Below are 23,684 nucleotides of genomic sequence, written 5' to 3' on the forward strand. Positions count from 1 at the left end.
GACCCAAACTGAACCCAATCCTGCCCCATAGGACCCAGTCCTGCCCCATAGGACCCAGTCCTGCCCCATAGGACCCAACCCTGCCCCATAGGACCCAGTCCTGCCCCATAGGACCCAAGTCTGCCCCATAGGACCCAGTCCTGCCCCATAGGGGTCCAATCCTGCCCCATAGGACCCAATCCTGCCCCATAGGACCCAATCCTGCCCCATAGGGGCCCGATCCTGATCTATAGGGCCCGATCCTGCCCCAAACTGAACCCAATCCTGCCCCATAGGACCCAATCCTGCCCCATAGCGACCCAATCCCGCCCCATAGCGACCCGCCCCTGCCCCATAGCGACCCGATCCTGCCCCATAGCGACCCGCCCCTGCCCCATAGCGACCCAATCCTGCCCCATAGCGACCCGATCCTGCCCCATAGCGACCCGCCCCTGCCCCATAGCGACCCGCCCCTGCCCCATAGCGACCCAATCCTGCCCCATAGCGCCCTGCCCCATAGCGCCCTGCCCCATAGCGCCCTGCCCCATAGCGCCCCGCCCCCTTACCCCAGGTTCTTGGTGATCTTGCCCAGCAGCTCCGGGCGCTGGCGCTTCACCACGTCCATGACGGCGCCGTAAACGTCACAGAGACGGGCGCCTATGGGGCGCAATGGGGGGCAATGGGGCTCAATGGGGCTCAATGGGGGTCAATGGGGGTCAATGGGGCGCAATGGGGGCAATGGGGCTCAATGGGGGTCAATGGGGGCAATGGGGGGTAATGGGGGGCAATGGGGGGCAATGGGGGCAATGGGGGGCAATGGGGGGTAATGGGGGGCAATGGGGGCAATGGGGTCAATGGGGATCAATGGGGCTCAATGGGGCTCAATGGGGCTCAATGGGGGTCAATGGGGCGCAATGGGGCGCAATGGGGGGCAATGGGGGGCAATGGGGGGCAATGGGGCTCAATGGGGGTCAATGGGGGGCAATGGGGCGCAATGGGGGGCAATGGGAGTCAATGGGGCGCAATGGGGATCAATGGGGCGCAATGGGGCACAATGGGGGTCAATGGGGGGCAATGGGGATCAATGGGGCGCAATGGGGCAGAAATGGGGCTCAATGGGGCGCAATGGGGAGCAATGGGGGTCAATGGGGCTCAATGGGGGTCAATGGGGGTCAATCAATGGGGGTCAATGGGGGTCAATGGGGATCAATGGGGATCAATGGGGGTCAATGGGGCGCAATGGGGCACAATGGGGGTCAATGGGGGTCAATGGGGATCAATGGGGGATAATGGGGGGCAATGGGGCGCAATGGGGCAGAAATGGGGCTCAATGGGGGGCAATGGGGGCAATGGGGGGCAATGGGGGGGGGGTCAATGGGGGGCAATGGGGCAATGGGGGGCAATGGGGGGCAATGGGGATCAATGGGGCGCAATGGGGATCAATGGGGGATAACGGGGGGCAATGGGGGGCAATGGGGGGCAATGGGGCAGAAATGGGGCTCAATGGGGGGCAATGGGGGCAATGGGGGCAATGGGGGGCAATGGGGGGCAATGGGGGTAATGGGGACAATGGGGGGCAATGGGGGGCAATGGGGGGCAATGGGGGGCAATGGGGCTCAATGGGGGTCAATGGGGCTCAATGGGGGCAATGGGGCTCAATGGGGGCAATGGGGCTCAATGGGGGTCAATGGGGCTCAATGGGGGCAATGGGGCTCAATGGGGGTCAATGGGGCTCAATGGGGCTCAATGGGGGTCAATGGGGGCAATTGGGTAATGGGGGGAATGAGGGAATGGGGGGCAATGGGGGTCAATGGGGTAATGGGGGGAATGGGGGCAATGGGGGGCAATGGGGGTCAATGGGGGGGTCAATGGGGGGCAATGGGGGCAATGGGGGGCAATGGGGGGCAATGGGGGGGCAATGGGGGGCAATGGGGGGCAATGGGGGGCAATGGGGGGCAATGGGGGGCAATGGGGGGGGGGGCAATGGGGGGTAATGGGGGCAATGGGGGGCAATGGGGGGCAATGGGGTCAATGGGGGGCAATGGGGGGCAATGGGGGGCAATGGGGGCCAATGGGGGCAATGGGGGGCAATGGGGGGCAATGGGGGCAATGGGGGGCAATGGGGGTCAATGGGGGGCAATGGGGGTCAATGGGGGTCAATGGGGGTCAATGGGGGCAATGGGGGCAATGGGGGCAATGGGGGGCAATGGGGGGCAATGGGGCTCAATGGGGGTCAATGGGGGTCAATGGGGCGCAATGGGGCACAATGGGGGGCAATGGGGCTCAATGGGGCTCAATGGGGGTCAATGGGGGGCAATGGGGATCAATGGGGGTCAATGGGGGGCAATGGGGGGGGGCAATGGGGGGCACTGGGGGGCAATGGGGGGCAATGGGGGGAGGGGGGGGGGAATGGGGGGCAATGGGGCAATGGGGGGGCAATGGGGGCAATGGGGGTCAATGGGGGCAATGGGGCGCAATGGGGGGCAATGGGGGGCAATGGGGCGCAATGGGGATCAATGGGGCTCAATGGGGATCAATGGGGATCAATGGGGCGCAATGGGGATCAATGGGGGTCAATGGGGGCAATGGGGCGCAATGGGGCTCAATGGGGGTCAATGGGGCTCAATGGGGGTCAATGGGGCTCAACGGGGCTCAATGGGGGTCAATGGGGGGCAATGGGGAGTCAATGGGGGGCAATGGGGGCAATGGGGGGCAATGGGGGACAATGGGGGAATTGGGGCAATGGGGGGCAATGGGGGCAATGGGGGGCAATGGGGGCAATGGGGGGCAATGGGGGGCAATGGGGGCAATGGGGGGCAATGGGGAGCAATGGGGGCAATGGGGATCAATGGGGGGCAATGGGGAGCAATGGGGAGCAATGGGGAGCAATGGGGGGCAATGGGGGCAATGGGGGGCAATGGGGAGCAATGGGGGGCAATGGGGGGGCCAATGGGGCACATGGGGGGCAATGGGGCTCAATGGGGCTCAATGGGGCGCAATGGGGCTCAATGGGGGTCAATGGGGCTCAATGGGGCTCAATGGGGGTCAATGGGGCTCAATGGGGCTCAATGGGGCGCAATGGGGGTCAATGGGGGTCAATGGGGCTCAATGGGGCGCAATGGGGGGCAATGGGGGGCAATGGGGAGCAATGGGGCAGCAATGGAGCTGTAATGGGGCTGCAATGGGGGGCAATGGGGCTGCAATGGGGTTGCAATGGGGGGCCAATGGGGGGCAATGGGGGTGAATGGGGGGCAATGGGGCGGCAATGGGGGGCAATGGGGGGCAATGGGGTCAATGGGGGTAATGGGGGGCAATGGGGGGCAATGGGGGCAATGGGGGTCAATGGGGCTCAATGGGGCGCAATGGGGGCAATGGGGGCAATGGGGCGCAATGGGGGCAATGGGGCAATGGGGGCAATGGGGCTCAATGGGGGGCAATGGGGGGCAATGGGGCGCAATGGGGCGGAAATGGGGCTCAATGGGGGGCAATGGGGGCAATGGGGCTCAATGGGGGGCAATGGGGCACAATGGGGGGCAATGGGGCACAATGGGGGGCAATGGGGGGCAATGGGGCACAATGGGGGGCAATGGGGCACAATGGGCGCAGTGGGGCGCAATGGGGCACAATGGGGGGCAATGGGGCACAATGGGGCACAATGGGGGGCAATGGGGCACAAGGGGGGGCACTAGGGGAATGGGGGCAATGGGGCACAATGGGGCACAATGGGGGGCAATGGGGCGCAATGGGGGGCAATGGGAGTCAATGGGGCGCAATGGGGATCAATGGGGGCAACGGGGATCAATGGGGGGCAATGGGGATCAATGGGGGCAATGGGGATCAATGGGGGGCAATGGGGCGCAATGGGGCGGAAATGGGGCTCAATGGGGGGCAATGGGGGCAATGGGGGCAATGGGGCGCAATGGGGGCAATGGGGGCAATCGGGCAATGGGGGGCAATGGGGAGCAATGGGGGGCAATGGGGGGCAATGGGGGCAATGGGGGGCAATGGGGGGCAATGGGGCACATGAGGGGCAATGGGGGCAATGGGGGGCAATGGGGTCAATGGGGGGCAATGGGGGCAATGGGGGGCGATGGGGGGCGATGGGGGTCAATGGGGGGCAATGGGGAGCAATGGGGGGCAATGGGGGGCAATGGGGGCAATGGGGGCAATGGGGGCAATGGGGGGCAATGGGGGGCAATGGGGGGCAATGGGGGGCAATGGGGGCAATGTGGGGCAATGTGGGGCAATGGGGGCAATGGGGAGCAATGGGGGGCAATGGGGGGGCCAATGGGGCACATGGGGGGCAATGGGGGGCACATGGGGGGCAAGGGGGGGCAATGGGACACAATGGGGGCAATGGGGGCAATGTGGGGCAATGGGGGGCAATGGGGGGCAATGGGGGCAATGGGGGGCAATGGGGGGCAATGGGGGACAATGGGGGGCAATGGGGGGCAATGGGGCACATGGGGGTCGGGGGGGGCAATGGGGGAATGGGGGGAAATGGGGGGCAATGGGGGACAATAAGGGGCAATGGGGGGGCCAATGGGGCACATGGGGGGCAATGGGGGGCAATGGGGCAATGGGGGCAATGGGGGGCAATGGGGGGCAATGGGGGGCAATGGGGGGCAATGGGGAGCAATGGGGGCAATGGGGGGGCAATGGGGGGCAATGGGATCAATGGGGGGCAATGGGGAGCAATGGGGGGCAATGGGGGGCAATGGGGGGCAATGGGGGGCAATGGGGGGCAATGGGGGGCAATGGGGGGCAATGGGGGCAATGGGGGACAATGGGGGGCAATGGGGGGCAATGGGGGCAATGGGGAGCAATGGGGGGCAATGGGGGCAATGGGGGGCAATGGGGGGCAATGGGGAGCAATGGGGGGCAATGGGGCGCATGGGGGGCAATGGGGGGCAATGGGGGGCAATGGGGGCAATGGGGGGGCAATGGGGGGCAATGGGGGGCAATGGGGGGCAATGGGGGACAATGGGGGGCAATGGGGGGCAATGGGGGGCAATGGGGTCAATGGGGGGCAATGGGGGGCAATGGGGGTCAATGGGCGGCAATTGGGGGCAATGGGGCGCAATGGGGGGCAATGGGGTCAATGGGGGTCGCAATGGGGCAGAAATGGGGTAAAACAGGAGAAAATGGGGTGAAAAGGGGGGAGAAATGGGCAAAAATGGGGAAAACGGAACAAAACAACCCCCATAGAGCCCCACAGACCCCATAGATCCTCATAGAAACCCCTTAGCCCCCCATATCCCCCCCATACTCCCCCATATCCCCCCATATCCACCCTATATCCCCCCATATCCACCCCATAGACCTGCATTTCCCCCCATATCCCCCCATACCCACCCCCATAGACCCCCATATCCCCCCCACAGACCCCCTCATACCCACCATACAGACCCCCATAGACCCCATACCCCCCCCCCGTACCCCCCCCCATGTCCCCCCATACCCACCCCACCCCCATAGACCCCCATAGAAACCCCATAGACACCCCATAGCCCCCCATAGACGCCCATAGACCCCCACAGACCCCCATAGAAACCCCATAGAGACCCCATAGACCCCCATAGAAACCCCATAGACCCCCATAGACCCCCACAGACCCCCATAGACCCCCATAGACACCCCATAGACACCCCATAGACCCCCATAAACACCCCATAGACCCCCATAGACACCTCATAGACCCCCCATAGACCCCCATAGAAACCCCATAGACACCCCATAGACACCCATATCCCCCCCATAGACCCCCATAGACCCCCATAGACACCCATAGACACCCCATAGACCCCATAGACACCCCATAGACCCCCATAGACACCCCATATCCCCCCATAGACACCCCATAGACACCCCATATCCCCCCCATAGACCCCCATAGCCACCCCATAGACCCCCATAGACACTCATAGACCCCCATAGTCCCCCATAGACACCCCATAGATCCCCCCATATCCCCCCCATATCCCCCCCATATCCACCCCCCATCCCCTCACCGGGCCGCATCTCCCTGAGGAGGCTCTCGTGGAGCAGGAGCAGGAAGGCGTAGAGCTCCTGAGCCTCGGCGCCGGGCTCCACCAGCAGCGTCCGCACCAGGTTGGAGCAGTAGGAGCGGTACCGCACCCCCATGGCGCACGTGATGGCCCCGAAGTGCAGCGCGTGGCGGTCACTGCCATGGGGCAGACCCACAGCGCTAGGGACGGCTGCCCCAGAGAATCTATGGGGCTGCCCCGGAGGATCCGGGCGGTTGACCCATAGGATCCGTGGGGCTGACCCATAGGATCTGTGGGGCTGACCCATAGGATCCGTGGGGCTGACCCATAGGATCCGTGGGGCTGACCCATAGGATGTGTGGGGCTGCCCCATAGAATCGATGGGGATGTGATATGGGATGTATGGGGCTGTCCTATGGGTATTATGGGGCTGCTCTATGGGGATCTGTGGGTCTGCCCCATAGGATCTGTGGGTCTGCCCCATAGAATCTGTGGGGCGGCCCCATAGAATGTGTGGGGCTGCAACATAGAATGTGTGGGGCTGCCCCATAGAATCCGTGGGGCTGACCCATAGAATCTGTGGGTCTGCCCCATAGAATGTGTGGGGCTGCCCCATAGAATCTATGGGTCTGCAGCATAGAATCTATGGGTCTGTCCTATGGGATGTATGGGGCTGCTCTGTGGGGACCTATGGTGCAGCTCTATGGGGATCTATGGGTCTGCCCCATAGAATCTGTGGGTCTGCCCCACAGAATCGGTGGGTCTGCCCCATAGAATCGGTGGGTCTGCCCCAGAGAATCCATGGGTCTGCCCCATAGAATCGGTGGGTCTGCCCCACGGAATGTGTGGGTCTGCCCCATAGAATCCGTGGGTCTGCCCCATAGAATCCGTGGGTCTGCCCCATAGAATCCGTGGGTCTGCCCCATAGAATCCGTGGGTCTGCCCCACGGAATGTGTGGGTCTGGTGCACGGAATGTGTGGGTCTGCCCCACGGAATGTGTGGGTCTGCCCCCTAGAATCCGTGGGTCTGCCCCATGGAATCCGTGGGTCTGCCCCACGGAATGTGTGGGTCTGCCCCACGGAATCGGTGGGTCTGGCGCACCTGACGACGCTGAACTTGAGGCTGTAGTGCCCCCCGCTCTGGATGATGGGGGGGTAGCAGAGCTCCACGGCGCCGGGGTCCGCGCCCCCCAAGTAGCGCTTGTCCTCGAGCGCCTGCTCCACCGCCTCGGCCAGCTTGCAGTGACGGACCTTCTGTGGGGGGAGGGGAAAACAGGGGGGGGGGGTTAAAATGGGGGGAAAAAGGGGGGTTTTGGGAAAAATGGGGCGGAAAAATGGGGAGTTTTGGGAAAAATGGGGGGAAAAATGGGGATTTTGGTAAAATGGGGGGAAAAATTGGGGGGATTTGGGTAAAAATGGGCGGAAAACAGGGAGTTTGGTTAAAGTGGGGTGAAAAATGGGGATTTTGGGAAAATGGGGTGGAAAATGGGGTGAAAAATGGGGGTTTTGGGGAAAAATGGGGGAAAAATGGGGGGTTTTGGGGAAAAATGGGGTGAAAAATGGGGAGTTTGGGGAAAAATATGGGGGTTTTGGGTAAAAATGGGGTGAAAAATGGGGAGTTTGGGGAAAAATGGGGTGAAAAAGGGGGGGGATTTGGGTAAAAATGGGGGGAAAATGGGGGGTTTGGGGAAAAATGGGGGTAAAAATGGGGGTTTTGGGAAAAGTGGGGGGAAAAAGGGGAAAACGGAGTTTGGTAAAAGTGGGGTAAAAAATGGGGAGTTTGGGGAAAAATGGGGGGAAAAATGGGGGTTTTGGGAAAAATGGGGGGAATAAACGGGGGGGATTTGGGGAAAAATGGGGGGAAAAACGGGGGTTTTGGAGAAAATGGGGGGAAAAATGGGGAGTTTTGGGAAAAATGGGGGGAAAAATGGGGGGAAAAAGGGGGTTTGGGGAAAAATGGGGGGAAAACAGGGAGTTTGGTTAAAGTGGGGTGAAAAATGGGGGGGATTTGGGTAAAAATGGGGGAAAACGGGGGTTTTGGGAAAAAGGGGGGAAAAATGGAGGTTTTGGTAAAAATGGGGCGGAAAACAGGGATTTTGGTAAAAATGGGGTGGAAAACGGGGGTTTTGGGGAAAAATATGGGGGTTTTGGGTAAAAATGGGGTGAAAAATGGGGATTTTGGGAAAAATGGGGTGAAAAAAGGGGAGTTTGGTAAAAATGGGGCGGAAAATGGGGGTTTTGGTAAAAATGGGGGGGAAAATGGGGGGAAAAATGGGGAGTTTTGGAGAAAAATGGGGTGAAAAATGGGGGGTTTGGGGAAAAATATGGGGTTTGGGTAAAAATGGGGTGGAAAACGGGGGGATTTGGGTAAAAATGGGGGGAAAACAGGGAGTTTGGGGAAAAATGGGGAGTTTGGGGAAAATGGGTGAAAAAAAAGGGGGGTTTGGGGAAAAATGGGGGGAAAATGGGGGGTTTTGGGGAAAATGGGGTGAAAAATGGGGAGTTTGGGGAAAAGGGTGAAAAACAGGGGATTTGGGTAAAAATGGGGGAAAAATGGGGGTTTCGGGGAAAAATGGGGGGAAAAGGGGGGGATTTGGGGAAAAATGGGGTGAAAAATGGGGGTTTTGGGTAAAAATGGGGGGAAAACAGGGAGTTTGGGGAAAATGGGGTGAAAAAAGGGGGTTTTGGGAAAAATGGGGGAAAAAATGGGGAGTTTGCGGAAAAATGGGTGAAAAATGGGGGTTTTGGGGAAAAATGGGAAAAATGGGGATTTTTGGAAATTGGGGTGAAAAATGGGGGGTTTTGGGGAAAAATATGGGGGTTTTGGGTGAAAAATGGTTGAAAAAATGGGGAGTTTGGGGAAAAATGGGGTGAAAAAATGGGGGATTTGGGTAAAAGTGGGGCGAAAAATGGGGGTTTGGGGAAAAATGGGGGAAAAAATGGGGGGATTTGGGTAAAAATGGGAAAAACGGGGAGTTTTGGGAAAAATGGGGCAGAAAACAGGGGGGATTTGGTAAAAATGGGGTGAAAAATGGGGGGTTTGGGGAAAAATGGGAAAAACAGGGGATTTGGGGAAAATGGGAAAAATGGGGGTTTTGGGGAAAAATATGGGGGAGTTTGGGGAAAAATGGGGGGAAAAGGGGGGGGTTGGGTAAAAATGGGGGAAAAAAGGGGGGGGTGGGAAAAATGGGGGGAAAAATGGGGGTTTTGGGGAAAAATGGGGGGAAAATGGGGGTTTTGGGGAAAAATGGGGCAGAAAACAGGAGGTTTTGGGTAAAAATGGGGGAAAAATGGGTGAAAAAATGGGGGTTTGGGGGAAAATGGGGTGAAAAAGGGGGGTTTTGGGGAAAATGGGGTGAAAACCAGGGAGTTTGGTTAAAATGGGGGGAAAAATGGGGGGTTTGGGGAAAAATGGGAAAAATGGGGGGTTTGGGGAAAAATGGGGTGAAAAACGGGGAGTTCGGTAAAAGTGGGGTGAAAAATGGGGGGGGTTGGGGAAAAATGGGGAGAAAAGAGGGAGTTTTGGGAAAAATGGGGGGAAAAACGGGGGGGATTTGGGTAAAAATGGGGGGAAAACAGGGAGTTTGGGGAAAAATGGGGTGAAAAATGGGGAGTTTGGTAAAAAATGGGGCATTTTGGTTAAAAATGGAGGGAAAAAAGGGGGATTTTGGGGAAAATGGGGGGAAAAGGATGGATTTGGGGTTGAAAAACAGCATTTTTGGAGTCCTGAGGTGGATTTGGGGTCGAAAAAAAGGTTTTTTTTGGGTCTTAGGATGAATTTTAGGTTGAAAAGCGGTGTTTTTGGTTCTTAGGATGGATTTTGGGTTGAAAACCAGCATTTTTGGGCTCCCAGGATGGATTTTGGGTTGAAAAAAAGGGTTTTTTGGGGTCCCGAGGTGGATTTTGGGTTGAAAAGGGGTGTTTTTGGGGTCCCGAGGTGGATTTTGGGTCGAAAAGGGGTGTTTTGGGGGTCCCGAGGTGAATTTTGGGTCGAAAAGGGGTGTTTTTGGGGTCCCGAGGTGGATTTTGGGTTGAAAAGCGGTGTTTTTGGGGTCCCGAGGTGGATTTTGGGTTGAAAAAAAGGTTTTTTTGGGGTTGAAGAGCGGCGGTTTTGGATCCCGAGGTGGATTTTGGGTTGAAAAAAAGGTTTTTTTTTGGGTTGAAAAGTGGTGTTTCGGGGTCTTAGGATGGATTTTGGGTTGAAAAGCGGTGTTTCTGGGGTCTTAGGATGGATTTTGGGTTGAAAAAAAGGTTTTTTTGGGGTCCCGAGGTGGATTTTGGGTTGAAAAGGGGTGTTTTTGGGGTCCCGGGGTGGATTTTGGGTTGAAAAAAAGGGTTTTTTGGGGTCCCGAGGTGGATTTTGGGTTGAAAAGTGGCGTTTTTGGGGCCGAAACCCGACCTCGTCGGCGTCGACGATCTCCATGACGCGCTCCTTGAAGAACTTGCTGAAGAGCTCGGAGGTGATGGCGGCGGCGCGGCGCATGAGCTGCAGCTCCCCCTCCTCCTTGGCTGCCATGGTGTAGGCCACGGCCGCGCTGATGTCCACCTGCACACAGGGGAAACCCCATGGTTGCCGTGGAAACCCCATTGAAACCCCATGGTTGCCGTGGAAACCCCATTGAAACCCCATCGTCGCCATGGAAACCCCATTGAAACCATGGAGACATCATCATCGCCATGGAGACCCCATTGAAACCCCATGGTCGCCATGGAAACCCCATTGAAACCCCATCGTCGCCATTGAAACCCCATTGAAACCCCATCGTCGCCATGGAAACCCCATTGAAACCCCATCGTCACCATGGAAACCCCATGGAAACCCCATCGTCACCATGGAAACCCCATTGAAACCCCATCGTCACCATGGAAACCCCATTGAAACCCCATCGTCGCCATGGAAACCCCATTGAAACCCCATCGTCGCCATGGAAACCCCATTGAAACCCCATCGTCGCCATGGAAACCTCATTGAAACCCCATAGTCACCATGGAAACCCCATTGAGACCCCATCGTCGCCATGGAAACCCCATTGAAACCCCATCGTTGCCATGGAGACCAGAGCATCACCATAGGGACCACACTGTTACCATGGAGACCCCATTGAAACCATGGAGACATCATCATCGCCATAGAGACCCCATTGAAACCTCATTGTCGCCATGGAAACCCCATTGAAACCCCATCGTCGCCATGGAAACCCCATTGAAACCCCATGGTTGCCATGGAAACCCCATTGAAACCCCATCATCGCCATGGAAACCCCATTGAAACCCCATCGTCGCCATGGAAACCCCATAGAAACCACATCGTCGCCATGGAAACCCCATGGAAACCCCATCGTCACCATGGAAACCCCATTGAAACCCCATCGTCGCCATGGAAACCCCATAGAAACCACATCGTCACCATGGAAACCCCATTGAAACCCCATCGTCGCCATGGAAACCCCATGGAAACCCCATCGTCGCCATGGAAACGCCATTGAAACCCCATCGTTGCCATGGAAACCCCATTGAAACCCCATCGTCGCCATGGAAACCCCATTGAAACCCCATCGTCGCCATGGAAATCCCATTGAAACCATGGAGACATCAGCATCGCCATGGAAACCCCATTGAAACCCCATCGTCGCCATGGAGACCCCAGCATCACCATAGGGACCACACAGTTACCATAGAGACCCCATTGAAACCCCATCGTCGCCATGGAAACCCCATCGAAACCCCATCGTCACCATGGAAACCCCATTGAAACCATGGAGACATCATCATCGCCATGGAAACCCCATTGAAACCCCATGGTTGCCATGGAGACCCCATTGAAACCACATCGTCGCCATGGAGACCACAGCATCACCATAGGGACCACACTGTTACCATGGAGACCCCATTGAAACCCCATGGTTGCCATGGAAACCCCATTGAAACCCCATCGTCGCCATGGAAACCCCATTGAAACCCCATCGTCGCCATGGAAACCCCAGTGAAACCCCATCGTCGCCATGGAAACCCCATTGAAACCCCATCGTCGCCATGGAAACCCCACTGAAACCCCATCGTCGCCATGGAAACCCCATTGAAACCCCATCGTCGCCATGGAAACCCCATTGAAACCCCATCGTCGCCATGGAAACCTCAGCATCACCATAGGGACCACACTGTTACCATGGTAACCCCATTGAAACCCCATGGTTGCCATGGAAACCCCACTGAAACCACATCGTCGCCATGGAAACCTCAGCATCACCATAGGGACCACCCTGTTACCATGGAGACCGGATTGAAACCCCATGGTTGCCATGGAAACCCCACTGAAACCCCATCGTCGCCATGGAAACCCCATTGAAACCCCATGGTTGCCATTGAAACCCCATCGTCGCCATGGAAACCCCATTGAAACCCCATCGTCGCCATGGAAACCCCATTGAAACCCCATGGTTGCCGTGGAAACCCCATGGAAACCCCATCGTCACCATGGAAACCCCATTGCAACCCCATCGTCGCCATGGAAATGCCATTGAAACCCCATGGTTGCCATGGAAACCCCATTGAAACCCCATCGTCGCCATGGAAACCTCAGCATCACCATAGGGACCACACTGTTACCATGGAGACCCCATTGAAACCCCATGGTTGCCATGGAGACCCCACTGAATCCATGGAGACATCATCATCTCCATGGAGACCCCACTGAAACCCCATCGTCGCCATGGAGACCACAGCATCACCATAGGGACCACAGTGTTACCATGGAGACCCCATTGAAACCCCATCGTCGCCATGGCGACCCCATTGATGCTATGGAGACCCCATTGAAACCATAGGGACATCATCGTCGCCATGGAGACCCCATTGAAACCCCATCGTCGCCATGGAAACCCCAGCATCACCATAGGGACCACACTGTTACCATGGCAATCCCATTGAAACCCCATCGTCGCCATGGAGACCCCACTGAATCCATGGAGACATCATCGTCGCCATGGCGACCCCATTGATGCTATGGAGACCCCATTGAAACCATAGGGACATCATCGTTGCCATGGAGACCCCATCGTCACCATGGCAACCCCATTGAAACCCCATCGTTGCCATGGAGACCCCATTGATGCCCTGATGGTCCCACTGACCCCACTGATGCCCCGATGGTCCCATTGACCCCATTGATGCCCTGATGACCCCATTGATGCCCTGAAGGTCCCATTGACCCCATTGATGCTCTGATGGTCCCATTGACCCCATTGACCCCCTGTTGGTCCCATTGACCCCATTGATGCTCTGATGACCCCACTGACCCCCTGATGGTCCCATTGACCCCATTGACGCCCCGATGGTCCCATTGACCCCATTGATGCTCTGATGACCCCACTGACCCCCTGATGGTCCCATTGACCCCACTGATGCCCTGATGACCCCATTGACCCCCTGATGGTCCCATTGACCCCATTGATGCCCTGATGGTCCCACTGACCCCACTGATGCTCTGATGGTCCCATTGACCCCCTGTTGGTCCCATTGACCCCATTGATGCCCCAATGGTCCCATTGACCCCATTGACGCCCCGATGGTCCCATTGACCCCATTGATGCTCTGATGACCCCACTGACCCCCTGATGGTCCCATTGACCCCACTGATGCCCTGATGACCCCATTGACCCCCTGATGGTCCCATTGACCCCATTGATGCCCTGATGGTCCCACTGACCCCACTGATGCTCTGATGGTCCCATTGACCCCCTGTTGGTCCCATTGACCCCATTGATGCCCCAATGGTCCCATTGACCCCATTGATGCCCCGATGGTCCCATTGACCCCATTGATGCTCTGATGGTCCCATTGACCCCATTGATGCCCTGATGACCCCACTGATGCCCTGATGACCCCACTGATGCCCTGATGGTCCCATTGACCCCATTGATGCCCCGATGGTCCCATTGACCCCATTGATGCTCTGATGGTCCCATTGACCCCATTGATGCCCCGATGGTCCCATTGACCCCACTGATGCCCTGATGACCCCATTGACCCTCTCATGGTCCCATTCACCCCACTGATGCCCCAATGGTCCCATTGACCCCATTGACGCCCCAATGGTCCCATTGACCCCATTGATGCCCTGATGACCCCACAGATGCTCTGATGGTCCCATTGATGCTCTGATGACCCCATTGACGCCCCGATGGTCCCATTGACCCCATTGATGCCCTGATGACCCCACTGATGCCCTGATAGTCCCATTAACCCTACTGACGCCCCGATGGTCCCACTGATGCTCTGATGGTCCCATTGACCCCACTGACGCCCCGATGGTCCCATTGACCCCATTGATGCCCTGATGACCCAACTGATGCCCTGATGGTCCCATTGATGCCCCGATGACCCCATTGATGCCCTGATGGTCCCATTAACCCCACTGACGCCCCGATGGTCCCACTGATGCTCTGATGGTCCCATTGACCCCACTGACGCCCCGATGGTCCCACTGACCCCATTGATGCTCTGATGACCCCATTGATGCCCTGATGGTCCCATTGATGCTGTGATGACCCCATTGACCCCCTGATGGTCCCATTGACCCCATTAATGCCCTGATGACCCCATTGATGCCCTGATGACTCCACTGATGCTCTGATGACCCCACTAACGCCCCGATGGTCCCACTGATGCCCCGATGGTCCCATTGACCCCACTGACGCCCCGATGGTCCCACTGATGCCACGGCCGCCCCACAGCCGCCCCCCCTCACCTTGTCGAAGGCCTCCTTGCTGAGGCAGTCGTTCCAGGCTCGCAGGAAGTCCCCCGGGAAGTGGTCCTTGGCGAAGACCCCCAAGCGCTTCCCCCCACGGCTGCCCCGGAGGGCCTCGATCAACCGCTCAAAGTTGGCCTGGTTGCTCTCCGTCTGTGGGGCAGGGAGGGGGGGGTCACCATGGAGACCCCATCGTCACCATGGAGACATCAGCATCACCATGGAGACCCCATTGATGCCATGGAGACCCCATCGTCACCATGGAGACATCAGCATCACCATGGAGACCCCATTGATGCCATGGAGACCCCATCGTCACCATGGAGACATCAGCATCACCATGGAGATCCCATTGATGCTATGGAGACCCCATTGATGCTATGGAGACCCCATCGTCACCATGGAGACCCCATTGATGCTATGGAGACCCCATCGTCACCATGGAGACATCAGCATCACCATGGAGACCCCATTGATGCCATGGAGACCCCATCGTCACCATGGAGACATCAGCATCACCATGGAGACCCCATTGATGCCATGGAGACCCCATCGTCACCATGGAGACATCGGCAACACCATGGAGACCCCATTGATGCTATGGAGACCCCATTGTTGCCATGGAGACCCCATCGTCACCATGGAGACCCCATTGATGCTATGGAGACCCCATCGTCACCATGGAGACATCAGCATCACCATGGAGACCCCATTGTTGCTATGGAGACCCCATTGTTGCCATGGAGACCCCATTGATGCCTTGATGGTGCCATTGAAAGGCCTCCATTGACCCCCCCATACCCCCCCATTGCTGCCCCGCTGACCCCCCATAGCCCCCCATAGAACCCCCTATAACGCCCCCATTGAACCCCCCATAACCCCCCATAGAGCCCCATTGCCCCCCCATTGCCCCCTATAACCCCCCCATAGAACCCCCTATAACACCCCCACTGAACCCCCCATAACCCCCCCATTCCTCCCCCATTCCCCCCATAGAGCCCCATTTCTCCCCCCATAACCCCCCATTAAAACCCCCATTTACCCCCCATAACCCCCCCATTTCACCCCCTATTTCCCCCCATTGAACCCCCCATAACCCCCCCATTGCCCCCCTATTCCTCCCCCATAACCCCCCCATTTCACCCCCTATTTCCCCCCATTGAACCCCCCATAACCCCCCCATTGCCCCCCTATTCCTCCCCCATAACCCCCCCATTTCCCTCCCCATTTCCCCCCATTTCCCCCCCCATTTCCCCCCCCGTTGCCCCCCACCTTCTCCCTGACGAGCAGGCTGATGGTGGGGACCCCGTTGCCCCCCTCGGCCCCCTTGCCCGGGGCCACCTGCTTCAGGAACTCCACCTTCTTCTTGCTGGCCAGGAGCAGGATGCGCTGGGCGCAGAACACCATGATGGTGTCGGTCAGCTCGTAGCCAAAGAGCCACGTCTGGGGGGGGGGAGAGAGAAAACGGCATGAAATGGACCCAAAATGGGGGGAAATGGACCCAAAACGGGCTGAAACGGACCCAAAATGGGGGAAATGGACCCAAAATGGGCTGAAACGGACCCAAAATGGGCTGAAACGGACCAAAAATGGGCTGAAACGGACCCAAAATGGGCTGAAACGGACCCAAAATGGGCTGAAACGGACCCAAAATGGGCTGAAACGGACCCAAAATGGGCTGAAATGGACTCAAAATGGGCTGAAATGGACCCAAAATGGGGGAAATGGACACAAAATGGGTTGAAATGGACCAAAAATGGGGGAAATGGACACAAAATGGGGGGAAATGGACACAAAATGGGCTGAAATGGACCAAAAATGGGGGAAATGGACCCAAAATGGAGGGAAATGGACCCAAAATGGGCTGAAAAGGACCCAAAATGGGCTGAAACGGACCCAAAATGGGCTGAAATGGACTCAAAATGGAGGAAATGGACCAAAAATGGGGGGAAATGGACACAAAATGGGCTGAAATGGACCAAAAATGGGGGAAATGGACACAAAATGGGGGGAAATGGACACAAAATGGGCTGAAATGGACCCAAAATGGGGGGAAATGGACACAAAATGGGCTGAAATGGACCAAAAATGGGGGAAATGGACACAAAATGGGGGGAAATGGACCCAAAACTGCCTGAAACGGACCCAAAACAGGCTGAAATGGACACAAAATGGGCTGAAATGGACCCAAAATGGGCTGAAATGGACCTAAAATGGGCTGAAACGGACACAAAATGGGCTGAAATGGACCCAAAATGGGGGAAATGGACCCAAAATGGGCTGAAATGGACCTAAAATGGGGGAAATGGACACAAAATGGGGGAAATGGACACAAAATGGGCAGAAATGGACCCAAAACTGCCTGAAATGGACCCAAAATGGGCTGAAATGGACCCAAAATGGGCTGAAATGGACCTAAAATGGGGGAAATGGACCCAAAATGGGGGAAATGGACACAAAACTGCCTGAAATGGACCCAAAACTGCCTGAAATGCACCCAAAATGGGCTGAAACGGACCCAAAATGGGCTGAAACGGACCCAAAACTGCCTGAAACGGACCCAAAATGGGCTGAAACGGACCCAAAATGGGCTGAAACGGACCCAAAATGGGCTGAAATGGACCCAAAATGGGCTAAAATGGACCCAAAATGGGGGGAAATGGACCCAAAATGGGCTGAAATGGACCCAAAATGGGCTGAAATGGACCCAAAATGGGGGGAAATGGACCCAAAATGGGGGGAAATGGACCCAAAATGGAGGAAATGGACCCAAAATAGGGGGAAATGGACCCAAAATGGGCTGAAATGGACCCAAAATGGGGGAAATGGACCCAAAATGGGGGGGACCCAAAATGGGCTGGACCCAAAATGGGGGAAATGGACCCAAAATGGGCTGAAACGAACCTAAAATGGGGGAAATGGACACAAAATGGGGGGAAATGGACCCAAAATGGGGGAAATGGACACAAAATGGGGGGGAATGGACCCAAAATGGGGGGAAATGGACCCAAAATGGGGGAAATGGACCCAAAATGGAGGGAAATGGACCCAAAATGGAGGAAATCGACCCAAAATAGGGGAAATGGAGCCAAAATAGGGGGAAATGGACCCAAAATGGGCTAAAATGGACCCAAAATGGGGGAAATGGACCCAAAATGGGGGAAATGGACCCAAAATGGGGGGAAATGGACCCAAAATGGGCTGAAATGGACCCAAAATGGGGGAAATGGACCCAAAATGGGGGAAATGGACCCAAAATGGGGGGGAATGGACCCAAAATGGGGGAAATGGACCCAAAATGGGGGGAAATGGACCCAAAATGGGGGAAATGGACCCAAAATGGGGGAAATGGACCCAAAATGGGGGAAATGGACCCAAAATGGGGGGAAATGGACCCAAAATAGGGGAAATGGACCCAAAATGGGGGAAATGGACCCAAAATAGGGGAAATGGACCCAAAAAATGGACCCAAAATGGGGGAAATGGACCCAAAATGGGGGAAATGGACCCAAAATGGGGGAAATGGACCCAAAATGGACCCAAAATGGGGGAAATGGACCCAAAATGGGGGGAAATGGACCCAAAATGGGGGAAATGGACCCAAAATGGGGGAAATGGACCCAAAATGGGGGAAATGGACCCAAAATGGGCTGAAACGGACCCAAAATGGGGGAAATGGACCCAAAATGGGGGGGAATGGACCCAAAATGGGGGAAATGGACCCAAAATGGGGGAAATGGACCCAAAATGGGGGAAATGGACCCAAAATGGGGGGAAATGGACCCAAAATGGGGGGAAATGGACCCAAAATGGGCTAAATTGGACCCAAAATGGGGAAAATGGACCCAAAATGGGGGAAATGGACCCAAAATGGGGGAAATGGACCCAAAATGGGGGGAAATGGACCCAAAATGGGGGAAATGGACCCAAAATGGGGGGAAATGGACCCAAAATGGGGGGAAATGGACCCAAAATGGGGGGAAATGGACCCAAAATGGGGGAAATGGACCCAAAATGGGGGAAATGGACCCAAAATGGGGGGAAATGGACCCAAAATGGGGGGAAATAAACCCAAAATGGGGGAAATGGACCCAAAATGGGGGGAAATGGACCCAAAATGGGGGAAATGGACCCAAAATGGGGGAAATGGACCCAAAATGGGGGAAATGGACCCAAAATGGGGGAAATGGACCCAAAATGGGGGGGAATGGACCCAAAATGGGGGAAATGGACCCAAAATGGGGGGAAATGGACCCAAAATGGGGGGGAATAATCCCAAAATGGGGGGAAATGGACCCAAAATGGGCTAAAATGGACCCAAAATGGGGAAAATGGACCCAAAATGGGGGAAATGGACCCAAAATGGGCTGAAATGGACCCAAAATGGGGGAAATGGACCCAAAATAGGGGAAATGGACCCAAAATGGGGGGAAATGGACCCAAAATAGGGGAAATGGACCCAAAATGGGGGAAATGGACCCAAATTCAGCTAAAATGGACCCAAAATGGAGGGAAATGGACCCAAAATGGGGGAAATGGACCCAAAATGGGGGAAATGGACCCAAAATGGGCGGAAACGGACCCAAAATAGGGGGGTTTTCCCCCCAAAGTGGTGGTTTTTTACCCAAAACCATGGGTTTTTACCCCAAAACGACATTACACCCCAAAATGTTGTTTTCCACCCCAAAATGACAGCTTTTGCCCCAAAATGGTGGCGTTTTGCCCCAAAATGGTGGGGTTTTCCCCAAAATGACATTTTTGGCCCCAAAATGCTGGTTTTAACCCCAAAATGACGTTTTTCCCCCCAAATGGTGTGGGTTTTGCCAGAAAATGATGACTTTTTTGCCCCAAAATGACGATTTTTGACCCAAAAATGATGTTTTTTTTCCCTTAAATGTCATTTTTTGCCCCAAAATGAAGTTCCCCCCCTAAAATGCCGGTTTTTGCCCCAAAAATGTCATTTTTTTGGCCCTTAAAATGATGGTTTTTGCCCCAAAAGGTCTTTTTTCCCCAAAAGCCATTTTTTTGCCCCAAAACACCATTTTTTGCCAGAAAATGCTGTGGGTTTGCCACAAAAAGTCTTTTTTTTTCCCAAAAAATGTTTTTTTTGCCCCAAAATGCCATTTCTTCTCCAAAAAATGTCTTTTTTTGCTGCAAAATGGTGGCTTTTGCCCCAAAAATTCCAGTTTTTGTCCCCAAAGATGTTTTTTTTCCCCAAAATGTCATTTTTTTCCCAAAAATGTCTTTTTTTGCCCCAAAATATCTTTTTTTTCCCAATAATGTCTTTTTTCAAATAAAAATGGTTTTTTTTACCCCAAAAAGCCATTTTTTGCCCCCAAATGATGGGAGATTTTCCCAAAAATGTTTTTTTTTCCAAAACATCGTTTTTTTGCCCCAAAAATACCTTTTTTTCCAAAAATGTCTTTTTTCCAAAAAATGCTGGTTTTTTTGCCCCAAAATGCCATTTTTTGCCATCAAATTTTTTTTTTTCAAAAATGTCTTTTTTTGCCCCAAAACCCTGATTTTTTTTTCCCAAAAAGTCATTTTTTGCCCAGAACTGTCATTTTTTCCCCCAAAATGCTGTCTTTTTTTCCCCAAACCATCATTTTTTCCCCAAAACTGTCATTTTTTCCCCAAAAAAGCTGTTGCTTTGCCCCAAATCGTCCTTTTCTCCCCCAAAATGCTGTTGTTTTGCCCAAAACCACCATTTTTTGCCCAAAAATGTCATTTTTTCCCAAAATGCTGGTTTTTTGCCCAAACCGTCATTTTTTTTTCCCAAAACCATCATTTTTTGCCCAAAAATGTCATTTTTTGCCCCAAAATGCTGGTTTTTTTTTCCCAAACCATCATTTTGTGCCCAAACCATCATTTTTTGCCCAAACCATCATTTTTTGCCCCAAACCACCATTTTTTGCCCAAACCCGTCATTTTTTGCCCAAAAATGTCATTTTTTTTCCCCAAAATGCTGGGTTTTTTTTGCCCAAACCATCATTTTTTGCCCAAACCATCATTTTTTGCCCAAAAATGTCACTTTTTTCCCCCAAAATGCAGGGTTTTTTGCCCAAACCATCATTTTTTGCCCAAAACCGTCATTTTTTCCCCAAAAAAGCTGTTTTTTTCCCCAAAACCATCATTTTTTTGCCCCAAAATGCTGTTTTCTTCCCCCAAACCATCATTTTTTTTGCCCAAAAATGTCATTTTTTCCTCAAAAAGCTGTTGTTTTGCCCAAAAATGTCATTTCTTGCACCAAAATGCTGGTTTTTTCGCCCAAACCATCATTTTTTTGCCCAAAACCATCATTTTTGCCCAAAACCGTTATTTTTTTCCCCCAAAAAGCTGTTTTTTTGCCCAAAAATGTCATTTTTTGCCCCAAAATGCTGTTTTTTTCGCCCAAACCATCATTTTTTGCCCAAACCCGCCGTTTTTTGCCCCAGCCTCACCTGCAGCGCCGTGGACTTGGCGTACACGACCTCCTCGTCCACCCCCACGGCCACCACGATGGCGTCCACGGCGCCCAGCTCCTCCTCCCCGCGCTGGGGGGCAAGGTTGGGGGTCAGAGACCCACAGAGACCCATAGAGACCCATAGGGACCCATAGAGACCCATAGGGACCCATAGAGACCCATAGGGACCCATAGAGACCCATAGGGACCCATAGAGACCCATAGAGAGACCCATAGACCCATAGAGACCCATAGAGACCCACAGACCCATAGGGACCCATAGAGAACCCATAGGGACCCATAGAGACCCATAGGGACCCATAGAGACCCATAGAGACCCCATAGGGACCCATAGGGACCCATAGAGACCCATAGGGACCCATAGAGACCCATAGGGACCCATAGAGACCCATAGAGACCCATAGAGACCCCATAGAGACCCATAGAGACCCATAGGGACCCATAGAGACCCCATAGGGACCCATAGAGAACCCATAGGGACCCATGGAAACCCCATAGAGACCCACAGCACCCTATAGACCTCCTATAGCCACCCATAGCCCCCCCCCCGCCCCTTTAGCCCCTTTGCACCCCATAGAACCGCACAGCCCCCCATAGAACTGCATAGAACCCCTCAGCCCCTATAGAGCCCCATAGCCCCCCATAGAACCCCATAGAGCCCCATAGCCCCCCATAAACGCCCCATAGAGCCCCATAGCCCCCCATAAACGCCCCATAGAGCCCCATAGCCCCCCATAGAACCCCATAGAGCCCCACAGACCCCCATAGAGCCACCATTTAGGTCACTCCCCCCTCATAACCCTGCACAGCTCCCCATAGACGCCTATACCGCCCCATAGCCACCCCATAGACCCCTATAGCCACCCCATAGCCACCCCATAACCCCCCCATATCCACCCCATAGCCACTCCCCACACCCCCCCACACCCGCCCCATAGCGCCCCACACCCCCCCTCTCCCTTCCTCACCTCACAACCCCACAGGCCGCCATTACCCCCTCTCTCCCCCACAACCCCACATAACCCCCCCATAGACCCCCCCATAGCCACCCCATAGCCACCCCATAGACACCCCATAGCGCCCCACACCCCCCCTCCCCCTTTCTCCCCTCACAACCCCACAGGCCGCCATTACCCCCTCTCTCCCTCACAACCCCCCATAACCCCCCCCATAGCGCCCCATATCCACCCCATAGACCCCCATATCCACCCCATAGACCACCATAGACACCCCATAGATCCCCCACACCCGCCCCATAGCGCCCCACACCCCCCCTCCCCCTTTCTCCCCTCACAACCCCACAGGCCACCATTACCCCCTCTCTCCCTCACAACCCCCCATAGCGCCCCATAACCACCCCATAGCGCCCCATAACCACCCCATAGACTCCCCATAGCCACCCCCACACCCCCCCATACCCGCCCCATAGCGCCCCACACCCCCCCTCTCCCTTCCTCCCCTCACAACCCCACAGGCCGCCATTACCCCCTCTCTCCCTCATAACCCCCCGATAACCCCCCCATAGCGCCCCATAGCCACCCCATAGACCCCCATAGACACCCCATAGACCCCCTATATCCACCCCATAGCGCCCCACACCCCCCCTCCCCCTTTCTCCCCTCACAACCCCACAGGCCGCCATTACCCCCTCTCTCCCCCATAGCCCCATAACATAACCCCCCCACAGACCCCCATATCCACCCCATAGACACCCCATAGCGCCCCATATCCACCCCACAGACCCCTATAGACACCCCATAGACCCCCTATATCCACCCCATAGCGCCCCACACCCCCCCTCCCCCTTTCTCCCCTCACAACCCCACAGGCCGCCATTACCCCCTCTCTCCCTCATAGCCCCACATAACCCCCCCATATCCACCCCATATCCACCCCATAGCGCCCCATATCCGCCCCATATCCGCCCCATATCCGCCCCATAGCGCCCCACACCCACCTCCCAGGTGCCATAGAGCCGCCGGAGCCGCCGGTAGAGCGCGTCCCTATCGAGGCTGAGCGCCATTGAGCGGCGGGACCCGGAAGTGATGGCGCCGCACGCACTTCCGCTTCCGCTTCGCACCCGGAAGGAGGGAGAGGTCACGTGGGGGGGGGAGCGCGGGAAAGGCGGCGCCCTCTGGTGGATGGCGTGAGGGGATCGGTGACGTCAGCAGGTAATTAGTGACGTAATTAGTGACGTCGGGACTTAATTAGTGACGTCGGGACGGAATTGGTGACGTCGGGACGTAATTAGTGACGTTGTGAGGTAATTAAGTGACGTGGGGTAATAAAGTGACGTCGTGGGGTAATTAGTGAGGTAATTAGTGACGTTGTGAGGTAATTAAGTGATGTCGGGAGGTAATTAGTGACGTCGGGGGTAATTAGTGAGGTAATTAGTGACGTCGGGAGGTAATTAAGTGATGTTGTGAGGTAATTAAGTGACGTGGGGTAATAAAGTGACGTCGTGGGGTAATTAGTGAGGTAATTAGTG

The 23,684-nt window shown here is 55.4% G+C and overlaps 1 protein-coding gene across 1 annotated transcript in view; it reads right to left on the reverse strand.

Annotated features, from left to right (window-relative positions):
- The window catches only part of SUPT16H (SPT16 homolog, facilitates chromatin remodeling subunit), a gene marked incomplete at its 3' end in the record, with an annotated part of 33,459 nt that extends 10,229 nt beyond the window's left edge, over positions 1 to 23,230 (reverse strand). Inside the window, exons 1-8 of the mRNA XM_062638601.1 lie at positions 23,154 to 23,230; positions 21,174 to 21,266; positions 16,006 to 16,176; positions 14,734 to 14,886; positions 10,387 to 10,533; positions 7,090 to 7,241; positions 5,991 to 6,163; positions 546 to 636 (exon numbers count right to left, since the gene is read on the reverse strand). Coding sequence (XP_062494585.1) covers positions 546 to 636; positions 5,991 to 6,163; positions 7,090 to 7,241; positions 10,387 to 10,533; positions 14,734 to 14,886; positions 16,006 to 16,176; positions 21,174 to 21,266; positions 23,154 to 23,219 — 1,046 coding nt within the window. The remainder of the gene's footprint in view (positions 1 to 545; positions 637 to 5,990; positions 6,164 to 7,089; positions 7,242 to 10,386; positions 10,534 to 14,733; positions 14,887 to 16,005; positions 16,177 to 21,173; positions 21,267 to 23,153) is intronic.
- Positions 23,231 to 23,684: the final 454 nt, after the last annotated feature.

This window comes from Pezoporus occidentalis, unplaced genomic scaffold, assembly GCF_034315485.1.
Source record: "Pezoporus occidentalis ecotype Australia unplaced genomic scaffold, CSIRO_AGI_Poc_V1 ctg572, whole genome shotgun sequence".
NCBI classification, from domain to species: domain Eukaryota; kingdom Metazoa; phylum Chordata; class Aves; order Psittaciformes; family Psittacidae; genus Pezoporus; species Pezoporus occidentalis.